Here is a 12,341-nt window from a genome sequence, read left to right as displayed (position 1 = left end):
AAAGGACATAATTTCATTCTTTTTTATGGTCGCATAGTATGCCATGGTATATATGTACTACATTTTCTTTTTCCAATCTACTATTGGTAGGCACCTGGGTTGGTATCATGTCTTTGCTATTTTTAATAGTACAGCAATGAACATACAAATGCATGTATCTTTTTGGTTAAATGCCTAATATACAGAATCTATGGGGAACTTAAATCAATAAGCAAAAAACAACCCCATTAAAAATGGGCAAAGGACATGAACAGACACTTCTCAAAAGAAGACATACAAGTGGACAATAAACATAGGAAAAAATCCTGAGCATCACTAATCAACAGAGAAATGCAACTCAAAATCACTATGAGGTACTATTTCACACCAGTCAGAATGGCTATTATTAAAAAGAGAAAAGAACAACAAATGCTAGCAAGGCTGTGGAGAAAAAGAAATACTTATACACTGTTTGTGGGAATGCAAATTAGTCCAGCCACTGTGGAGAGCAATCTGAAGCTTTTTCAAGTAACTTAAAACAGAGGTTGAACTTTTAATGGCATTGAGGCTTTGCCGGCTCACCAAGAAATAGATATAAAAAATTACTACTACCACTTCTTTGCAAAGACTCTCTCAAAGGCTTTGATCTCAGGGATGACTTTGAGTCCTTGCTATGGTTCTATGTATCGCTGAGAGAGGTGCTGCTTGTTAAGTGGAGAGTGCTGTAGGCAGCTGGTGAGATATGATGTGCCCTTAGTCTCCTTAATTGGCTTATTGGCATGGGAATTGCAGGCTTCAGGTTACTCCCTTTTCCCAAATAGAACTTGGAGGGCATGGAGAGCTCAGAGACACCATTCCATTACTAAAGCCATCTAACAGGCTCATTTGAGTGTTTGCTATCATCATAATTTTAGTTTAATCCAACCTGGGTTATAGTTCATTCCCTTGAAGCTCTGGACTGAGTATCAAATTTGGGCTCAGTTCGTACTCAGGTCAGTGCCAAATGCTCCGCTTCTGCCATATTTAGAGTTACTCTATGAAAAGTTTCATCACCAGCATTCTCTAAGCTACCTGATAAAATCTGATAGCCCACAACCAATTTCCACTGCAGAGGTCCCCTGGAAATAGGAACTTACTTGCTTCTGGTACAGAGAGGACTGCCTGAGTTTTAAGATTCTGGTATCTGCCCTTTTATGAATGGGAGCACTGAGATAGTCATGAGAGTTTTGGTTTTACAGGCTTTGGGATTTATAAACTAGATCAAGAAGTGGCTGTCCTACCAATATCAGATAGGAAACACCATTCAATGTGGTTGTGTACCAGTATTTGGCAGAAAAGAAAGTAAGATGAATTGTCTATCATCTGGGTTGGGTTTTTCTCCTTTAATTGTTTCAAACTATTTTCTTCCTTGGGGAAAATATGACAGCTGAGCTGCAGTCTTACAGAAGTGACACTGTGCATCCAATCTCAGAGCATTCTACATCTCTTATCTGACTCTACAGCCAGCTTACACATTTCACATAGAAACCAGGCTATCTTGCATCATTCACACAGGAGGTGTGGCAAAGCATTAAACTGAGCTTATGGAATTCATGGTCTGAATAGAAGACAGAACTATTACTACCTGCAAGTAAAAGAAAACATTAGTATGTAGATGATAAAGTCTAAACTCCATATCCTGGCACCCAAGATCCTCGGCCATAAATTTGTGTTTGTTCCCTGACATCCCAAGAGTTTAGAAGAGTGACTGGCACATAGTAAATGTTCAATATGCAGTCATTTAGTTGAGTTAACCTGACCTTCCACCTTCATCATTTATCTTACTTCCTCTCTCCCTTTACATAATCTAAACTCTGACATACCAGTTTGTTTGTAATTCTCTAAAACTCCAAATCCTTAATCATTGTTATTCCCACTATCTGAAATTCTTTCCCTATCATTTTGTTGCTTATTGGTTTCAAATTTCTATTTCAAGACCATATTCAAATGTTAGCTCATAAAGTCTTCTCAATCATCTTATCGTTGACTTGCTTCCACTTCGAAGCTCCTCACCACTTTTCCCCACCTTTGCTGGAGTACCTGTCACAGTCAGCCTTCTTTAACAGTTTCCATGTCCTTTCTACCAAATTGTGAGCTCCTTCAGAGCAAGAACCCGTTTTATTTGTCTTGGTCCATTAATATGTAATCTAGTCAAGGCAAAGCAGAAATATTTGGTGACATAAAAATGAAATTAAATGTAGTCTTCTGTGCTGGAAATCCTTAGGCAATAGAATGGATGTAACCTGGACTCTGGCATCAATAATGTATAAAATGGAGATAATAATAATAACAACTCTTAGGCTTGCCTGTACTAAGTGATGTTATGCATGTACAGTCTTGGCAGAGTGCCTGACAAACAGTAAGAGCTCAATAATGTTGGCCATTAACTCTTTGTGTTAGTTCTTGTGAGCTTATATTCATCTCCCTGTCCAAAGTCAATAATACTATTATCAATAGAACCATTACACTATGCTTTATCATAAATATATAACTATTTTTTTAGCAGAAAGGTATCTTATACCCCTACCCCCATGGTAAAGATAAGGAAACTGAGGCCAAGTGAACCAAAGAAACTTTAAAGATCCCACTGCTGATCAGTAGCAGAGCCACAGGAGTATATGTGCTTTGTTCACTGTAGTAACGAATAATTCCTCAAAATTAACTGTTAAGTGGAGATGCCAGGACTGTAAAATATGCTTTTAAAATGTCTAATTTTGATATTAAGTTTTTATTAGAATAAAAGTGTATGCAATTTAGGCATTTTCTATATATGGTAAACAAATAAACCTATTGTAGTTGGTTTGCTTTTGTTAGACTTGGTGGTCTCTAAGCTGTACTACTAATCCACTCATTAAACATTCAAGTTAAAAGGGACTTTATAGCACTTCTAATTAAATGTGCATGTGCTGTGCCATAAAGATTAATGAAATTGGGGGCCAGAATAGTCATGTGACTTGGCCAAAATCAAACATATTTAAGCCACCTTAGTTGTGAGGATGGTTAAAATAGTTAAGGGGTGTTACAGAATTTCCAGCTGTTTTGGCTGGGTTGAACCTAGTATGCTTTTGGGGAGATCTGACCGTTGGATCAGGATGGAGAAGACCTACATTCTAGTACATGTTAGTTTTCAATTTCTCTTGTTTCAATGTCCTTGTCCACAAAATAGACGTAAAAATGCATGCTATGTCTACCTTATCAATGGGAATACAATATTAGGTAACGTGTAAAATATAAATTAAAAGTTATTTCATTATTATTGCTAGAGTGAGAATTGAACTTACTCTAAGCTAAACTCAACTTTCTGTGGGAACTTAGTGTTACAGTATGCATTTTATCAAAGTGAAATAGGTCAGAGATAGAAAGTAAAATGATGGTTAAAATCTCTTTTTAAAGGATTTTTTTGGGGGATGAAAATAGATATGTTGCTTTGGCCCTGTGAGTCGCAAAATGTTCTCTAGTGATTTGTAACTGGCTCAGCGCAGGTTACTTAAGTTTTCTTCTTTAGCTGCCTTGGTTATGTGTAACATTTTATGCTCCTGATTTACTTAAACTTCTGTTGAAATATTATTCTGACAGTATCTGATAGCCAAGAAATTCTGCATCATTCATATGAGTTCCTAATAGTTATTTTTTGTGGACAGGAAGTCATAAATTGCCAAGAATAAATGAACTTGAAAATACAGAGGTGTTTTTTGATCTTTAAGGGACTGACTGATTATATTTCTAAATGGATGATTTAATTTGATTAAAATAACCAGCCGTGTGTTTCTTCATGACGTAGATAACTTGATTATACATCCTAATTAACAGTTAAAAATTTTGATCTGGTTAGCCAAAATATTTTCTATAACTATGATTTAGAAATGTATTTTACAAAAGATTAAATTTTATTTTTGCCTAGCCTGTTAATCTTGACTCTGAGGTTACTATTTTAAGGGTTTTGTAGGGTTGCTTACCCCTAACTCTTCAAGAAGCTTTTTAAACAAAGCCTCTATAAAAGTAACAGTAACTTTATTTCAAGATTATAATATTTAAGAAACTATTACGAATAGAAGATTGCATGTACATTCATGTTATTGCACATGTGTGCTGTTGCTTACATTCTTGATATAAAAGTCACTGGATCCTATTTTGTGAGAGAGTGAAAATTCAGAAGTTCAGGGTATTTCCAATTAAATAAATGTCTTTGAAAATCCTCTCCATGGACAAATACTGCCTATGCCTTCACAGACTTACCCATTTCCTTTCTATGAACCCTGGGTTCCCCAGGAGTGTTCTTGCCCTCTTGGATCTCTTTCTCTTCTGGACTCCTAAGAGACGTCTGGGACAGGAAAACTGTGTGGCAGTTATTTGTGTTGCTCTCTGATTATTTTTGAATGCTCCTAGTCTCCACTGTACTGTACTTGAAGAGGGGTCCCATTGTGTACTTCGTTATTTCCCAGAATCTAGCACAGAGCTGGGCACATAGTAAGCACTCAATAAACACATAATTAATCAACACTAACTGGGAAATTTCTTAAGGTCTTGGATTCTGTTTCTAATTATCTGCATGGTACTTCATCTAAGGCCATATGCTGATAGGTGCTTATTGATTGATTTGATTGAAGCTATAAACCCTTATAGAACACCCACTCAATTATTGAACTCCTATGGTAATGTGAATCTGAGCCCCCAGTCTTTTTCCTTATTTAAACTCGTCTTGTTCAAAGAATTTTAAATTTGATGTTTCTAATTGAGGTTACCTGGGTTAGCACTTGCACTGGGGAGGATTCTTACATACCGGTCATTAGAGGTGGAAACCTTAAGTTCATTCTTTCTCATTGCACATTGAGGACCTAGACCCCCCTGTGGTTAAATGGCATGTCTAAGGTTATTCATTAATTCATCTGATGTTACATTTTGAGTCCCTGTTTTGTTCCAGATGACATACTGAGTTAAGGGTAAAGTCTCTTATTTCATACTTCTCTAGCCGTAGTCCCAATTCCAATCTCAACCTCAATTTAGCTACCATTAAATACTTATCTCTTAGTGTAGTGATACCTTTCCTTCCCTTTCCCACTTCCTAAACATACACTGGAGAAATCGTATGTCCAAAATTTCTGCTGGGTCCTACTTAAGGTGTATGTTTTCATTTTTTTTTTGTAATTGTGGCACTTTATGGTGGATTTCATAGCTCTTCACTTCCAAAGCTAGGACAATAATATATTTTAAAACTCTTGAGGAATTTTTTGAAAAATGTACACTATTCATGATAAGTGAGGAGCTCTTAAAATATCCCGGAAACAAAATAGGATTTGGGAATCTATGTCTCAGCGGACATGAATTAGTGTGTTTGGCTGAATGTGTGATGATATAATGGCTCTGCCACTGAAAGGCGTATAGAATCAGGCTAGGATATAGATTTGTCACTCAGCAACAGCTGTCATCTTAGATAAGTAGTTCTACTTTTCAGTGCTTGGAGAAGACCAAAAAATAGCTGCTGTTTAGTCCTAGGTATAAAATTATGTGCTTAGACATATAAAACCTAGTTATAAAACTTTATAGTTGTTTTTTGTTGGGGGGAGCAGAGGAGGAGGGAGAATGAAGTGACTACAGTAGTGATTATGGGTAAACTGAAGTTTTTGGTCAGAAACTTCCCCTTTATTTAGAAGTTTGGTTTGGTTCTTTAACAACCTGAATATCTTCACAAGTGACAGGTGAGGAATTGGGGAGATAGAGAGAAATGACATTTTTTCCCCTGTGGACACTTTATTCTCTGTGGGCTTTGACACAGCTGTTAGATATTCTTGCCAGAAATGCTGCCTGGGGTTGCAAGAGAAAAATGTCAGTGACAAAAGGAAAGAAAAGTAAAGGAACCATGGGATGTATTTTTCACAGGGCTGCAAACCTGCTGCAGGTAAGTGAGGTTGGCAGCAACATGATTTGGCATTCTGTCCCGTTCTTTTTCCATCTTACTAGTGCCAAGGACTGATGCTCAAGAAGCTCTGACCCTTGACACCATTGAAAAGTCACTTGTCAGAGTACAGCACTTGGTTCCAGCCTTTACTCATGTATATATTTAAATCCAAGGAAAGCAATCAGAATTCTAGATTTAAGGGTGGGTTAAAGAAATGGATTCTTAGGCTTGACTTGCAGCATCATTTGACCTAAGAAAATTATACTAGATAATCTGAATTTGAAAAATTTTAGGACATACAATTCTTGGCATTAAGCTCCTAAAGGTAAATATTTTAAATTCTAGAAAATCTTCCCTGGTAAATCTGGCTCTAGCCTTCTCCATCAGTCAACTTCCTCTGCCCCCCAGCCCCACTTGTCTTCAGGAGTACAGAAGACACAGGAAAGGACCATCTGGCCCAGCATGCCAACTTTTTATTTGGTTGCTCTCAATCCCACCTTCCTGTTTGGATCACCCCTCCCCTCTGCCCATACTTCAGAAACCAATCAAGGTGTCTCCTGAACTCATTTATTCCCTTTGTTTCAACTGCCTTTTTGGGTAACTTTTTCCATATGCTTACATCCTTGACTCACAACAGAGGTTTTTTTCCCATCCAAAATGGCCTGATTAGACTCTTAGGAAAAACCATTTACTCAAATATATGACAAAGTACTTCTAAAGATCCCAAGCAGCTTTTCATTACTTTTGATGGCCATAGCTTATGTAAGTAGAGGAAAAATTTCTGTGTTTAAAATAGCTGACAGGCAGCGACGCTGAGTGGTATGGAATTGAAGAACATATTGTTAGCACTGAATCTTTACTCGCACAAATGAAGTAGTCTAATCTAGGTTTGGACCTATAATTTATAATTATTTTAGTTTAATTTGGCATTTATTTTGTTGACCCAGTTTGGCCTCATTCCCTTCAACATGGTGACATTAGTACTATTTATATTGCCTGTTGTGGACCAATTTTCTTCAGCTGTTGCTAAAACTTACTAAAATGCCAGATGTCATGTTGGAAACACGAAACCTGAAAGAAGGTCATAAATCACAAAAACAAACCATAAAAAATAATAAAATACCCTGAGTGCTGTGCTCTGGAGCTTCCCAGCTTTAAGTCTCCTTTTGTTTACCCCTCTCCCCACTTCACTGCGTTTCCCACCCCCATCTTTTAGGGCCAGGGGTGAGGGGAGCTCAGCAGTTTCTCACCTAAGACTTGATTGTTTATTTTGCAGATTCTGAGCAGAGCACTGGTTCAGATTCTGAGGTACTCACTGAGCGGACTTCCTGCTCCTTCAGCACTCACACTGACCTGGCCTCTGGCGCTGCAGGCCCTGTGCCTGCTGCCATGTCTTCCATGGAGGAGATTCAGGTGGAGCTGCAATGTGCTGACCTCTGGAAGCGGTTCCATGATATTGGAACTGAAATGATCATCACCAAAGCAGGCAGGTAAGGACAAATTCCTTTGAGTGGCCAGATTCAAAGAATTTGCAGAAGTAGGAGCCATTACATTCTTCCATTCTTATTTATTTGTGATGGCATCAATAAAACCAAAGCAGCTTGCGCTCACTTTTCTGCATTTGGACATCTTGGTAAAGTGGTTCTGTTGTGTTTGCTGTGATTGTATTATGTTCCTCCAAGGGCCATTCAAATGTAAGTCATGTAAATCACAAACATTTTCCACCTACAAATGTATTTCAGCTAATACTGAAAGTCCATGGTATCTTAACAGCCAAAATATAAACAATTATGCTACTTTTGTGTTTTCAAAGCCAGTGTACATAATCTTACATGTCATGGGGAACAAAAATCCCATCTTACTGATTATGAGCTGTTTTCATGAACATAGCCATTTAAAGTAAAATAATATTTTGATTGGTCCAGTTTATCTACAAGTATATAAGGAAACCTCCCAATACAATAAGATATTTCCAAAGCAAGTGTTTACTTCACCATTAAATACTTTCAAGAAGTTTGCTTGCCAAATAACAACTTGCATCTTCTAAAGTATTTCAAGAAACAATGCTTTTGTAATAATTTTTTAAAAAAGAATTGGCTTGATGCATGTTCTGAGCCCTGTTGATGGTCCATTGTGTTTTATCATTGACTTGAAATTATCACACAACTTTATTGGTGACCTATGGAATTTCTTGCAAAACTGTTTTTCTAGGATTACAAAGTTTTAAAAACACAGCTTCTCTTGATATAGACACTTTTAGTTAAGTGTGTTTACTCCTTTATTGGTGTGTTTCAGCTTTCCATAGTTAAGTATCTATTTTGTGCTGGACACTCAACACACATCTTTGAAACTTACAGGAATCCTATGAGGTTGGACATAATCATCCCATATATGGATTAGGATGCAGAGGATGAAAGACATTAATTAGCTTGTCTGAGGCACATAGGTACTAAGAGGCAGTTCCAGAATTCTGCATAAACCTGTGTGGCTCTAAAACAGTGGTCTCAACTCTGAACTGTTAAGAAATGGTTGTAGTTCTTGCCCCTTGGATTCAAAATGAAACTGTTTAGATAAAATTAAATTTGGGCCAGGCATGGTGGCTCACGCCTGTGATCCCAGCACTTTGGGAGGCCAAGGCGGGTGGATCACCTAAGGTCAGGAGTTCGAGACCAGCCTGGCCAACATGGCAAAACCCCGTCTCTTTTAAAATTACAGAAATTACCTGGACATGGTGATGGGTGCCTGTAATCCCAGCCACTTGGGAGGCTGAGGCAGGAGAATTGCTTGAAGCCAGGAGGCAGAGGTTGCAGTGAGCCGAGATCATGCTATTGCACTCCAGCCTGGGTGACAGAGCAAGTCTCTGTCTCAAAAATAAAAAAATAAATAAATTTTGGACTAAGCTTTTCAGCATATAGGAATAGTTCATTGAAATTAAGCAAAACAATTATGCTACTTTTGTGTTTTCAAAGCCAGTGTACATAATCTTACATGTCATGGGGAACAAAAATCCCATCTTACTGATTATGAGCTGTTTTCATGAACATAGCCATTTAAAGTAAAATAATATTTTGATTGGGTCCAGTTTATCTACAAGTATATAAGGAAACCTCCCAATACAATAAGATATGACAAAAACATGAAGTTAAAATAAAGCTGAAATTTTGTTTATCTTCTTTCTCTTCTGGAACTCTCTTCCTTCTCTCAGTAGTGAATAAAACCATTAAAGGCTTCCTAGGGGGAGCAGCTGGGCTGGATAATTGTGTTCAATACCATCTCTTTTTTGTTGCTTGGGTCTCAGTGTACTTCTGTTCCACATTTTGGAGTGTAAAGTCTTGGAAGAAACAAAGTAACTCAAGGAAAATTTTTTTAAGGTTTTGGTAGAAGAGTTGGTTTGGAGAGAGGAGAAATATTACTTTTTTTTTTTTTTGTCTGTAAGATTTTCCAGTTTTCTTTTTGAGTTTTTACTTTATTACTCTTGGGTCTGTGCATTCCAGTCATGTTTGTTCCTGGTATCACTCCTTTATTCCCTGTCCTTCAGTGAATTGAGTTCATTTGAGCATCTCTTTGACAATCCTCTTGTGACTCATTTTGTAATTTCTTCTGCAGTATTTTCATTTCCGTATCTCTGATTTCACAAATTCACCTTAATATCTGGATACTCTACATATTCCCCAAGACAGACACATAGTTTGTTCTTTAGTAATAATTGAAATCATGTGTTTAAGTTTAGAAACTACATCAATGCATTCAGTTGTCTCAACTGTTGTTACTACATCTAATTCTTTTCAGGTAATTCTGAAACAACTCAGAATCATACAAATAAGGCTTTCTCTTCTGTGAATTTTCTTCATTCCTTCTCATTCTCCTGGTTGATTTCTTGCTTCTCACTCATTTTTCTTCCTGTACAGTATTGTCAGTATTATTTTCCATTTTAATTCCAAACTCCATCTTCTTAGTTATGTTAGTTATATATGGCTTTCTCTCCTTTTTCTCACTTAGATGATCTTAGTCAACATCTACCTCCTCCCACACCCCAAACTGTGATCCTATTGATTCAGAGCTACTGAAGTCTATAGAGCCCTTAGTCTTTGAGTGTACCAACCCAACCTGCATAATCAGCACCATGGACAGAGGTGCTTGCAAGGATTAATGGGTTTAGAAGACAAAAGAACTGTCCTAAATGTAGCCATAAAATTAAAACCAAACACATCTCTTTTTATAAAACATGAAAGATTAACTTTCCTTTAGAAGGTTGTGACTTCACTTGATATTCTATGCTAAAATGTGACAAAAAGAAAAAAAAGACTTGCAAAGATTTTAAGAAGAGAATTCAAAGGTAGTCACAGAATTTTAAAGCAGGGGGGGCACCATGGAGATTATCTAGTCGATTTCCTTTGTTTTATAGGTGATGGGGTTAAATGACTTATCCAAAGTCACATAGTTCATTCATTTTAGAAGCTGGATACTGGAAAGAGATGGGTAGCTTCTCCATTGAAGGTCATATAACTGTTCCAGACAAAGCAGATACTGAATTTAAAAATCTAACATCTTTCTTTGTAAAGTTATGAAGAAAAGAAGTTTCTCTTTTTCATGTAATACAGCCTCTCTAGGTGACTGGGGGAAACCATATTTTCTTATCTCAGGTAATAAGTGAGAGGACTTTTGCCCTATCTCTGGCAAGATGCCCTCCAAACATTTACATATAGAGGGAAGCTATAAATCAGTGTTATTAAGAAGGGAATTACTTATCTGTATTTAAATGTATAGATTAAGGTTGCCAAATTTTTGGAATTAATTAATGCAAATTAAAGTGCCTAACCTATAGTGAATGTTAGATTTAGTCAATATGAGTATCCCATCATCAAATTTCATTAGCCCACCATAAGACAAAAGTATGAGGCTTTTAAATAAAAATTGTGCAGGTAGGGGGAGAAATGATCTTTTTAAAATGATATACCCATAGAAGCTTCTGAAGAGTAATAAGGTGAGAAAGATGAAATAGTTACATATTAATTTTGTAACTATATAACAATTAGCCACCATCTCTATTACAGGACTGTGATCCTTCTTGTGCTTTCCCTCAGATATGATTATGATGTCACTGACCTACTGCCAGGGGATATTAGCCTTTTGGGTTGCTTTTCCTGGATGAGTAGTGAGTGTGTAACTAGCACAGAGAGCCTCTCCTGTGACCAACCAGTACCTATTTGCAAGATGGCTGTCTGAGGTCAGGGTATGGTCTATGGCCATGAAATGGAGCAAAGCCAATTAGGCCATATGTGGATCAAGCCTGTGACCTTGACCTCATTAGCACTGTGCTCTGCCCGGCTTGACTAACTAGCCCCAGATGGTTAAGCTTAATGCAGCATTTTGCATACAAGTAGCCTCGAGCACATTCAGGTCAATCCAAATTTTTGAACTGAGGACTTTTTATGTCCGGCTTGATACAAAAGAGCTTGAGCTTGATGTTTTTCTTCTTTCTTATGGTTAAAGAAGAATGGTGAACTTTATTCTAGACTTACTGAAACTCAATACCTCTTTTGGGCTGCTCTGTCTCCTCCTCTCTTCAATTATGAGAGAAGTTGTAAAGTGCTATATCCTGACCTCACTTGCTTTGGCAAGTTTAACAAGCCATTGTGGTAGAAACAAGGTATTGCCCAGAGGCCACGAGAATTCATTTGGTATTTGCTTCCAATTCCACAGGGTCCTTCTTCTGACACACACGTTGACAGCCTGAGAACTTGCAGAAAATTTTCTACAGTTTTACGCATTAAAAAATCTTGGTGGCTCTTTGTTTGGAGACTGGTCACACCTTCCTTTTTTCTTTTTTACTTGAGAGACTATTTTTAGAGTGGTCATTTTCAAATAAACTCAGTTGAAAATATTTTATGGCAACTTGCAATAAACTGAAAAGCTCTTTGGATTATAAGAAGAGTGTAAGTTGCTGTACTAACCTTTAAAAAGATTATAGCTATACCTGATGCAAATGATGAGTTGATGGGTGCTGACGAGTTGATGGGTGTAGCACACCAACATGGCACAAGTATACATATGTAACAAACCTGCACGTTGTGCACATGTACCCTAGAACTTAAAGTATACAAAAAAAAGAAAAGATTATAGCTAATAGGAAATGTATGCCTGGCTACACACATCCACACACATGCCTATGTATACATATATATCACAACAAAGATTAACTAAAAATACAAAGCAGGGTTGAACCCTTGGAGAGTATGAATCATCAAATAGGTCAATTTAAGTTAAGAAGAGATACTAGTTCAGTAGTATAAGTCTCCAGTATATTTCGTAGTGATAATTTCCAAAGTGAAAAAAATGGTCCAACTTTGAGAATTAGAGGACATTAGAATTTGATGTGCTTAGAGTATCTAATAAGAATACATTGTTTAGGCCGGGCACATTGGCT

The 12,341-nt window shown here is 37.2% G+C and overlaps 1 protein-coding gene across 2 annotated transcripts in view; it reads left to right on the top strand.

Annotated features, from left to right (window-relative positions):
* The window catches only part of TBX15 (T-box 15), a 107,831-nt gene that overhangs the window by 50,311 nt on the left and 45,179 nt on the right, over positions 1 to 12,341 (top strand). For both annotated transcript variants that reach the window (XM_011982171.1, XM_011982161.1), the window contains exon 2: positions 7,191 to 7,404. In XM_011982171.1, the coding sequence (XP_011837561.1) occupies positions 7,304 to 7,404 (101 nt within the window). In that variant the 5' untranslated portion in view covers positions 7,191 to 7,303. The remainder of the gene's footprint in view (positions 1 to 7,190; positions 7,405 to 12,341) is intronic.

The sequence above is a fragment of the Mandrillus leucophaeus genome, unplaced genomic scaffold (assembly GCF_000951045.1).
Source record: "Mandrillus leucophaeus isolate KB7577 unplaced genomic scaffold, Mleu.le_1.0 Scaffold1054, whole genome shotgun sequence".
NCBI lineage: Eukaryota > Metazoa > Chordata > Mammalia > Primates > Cercopithecidae > Mandrillus > Mandrillus leucophaeus.
This window is presented reverse-complemented; position numbering and strand designations above follow the sequence as displayed.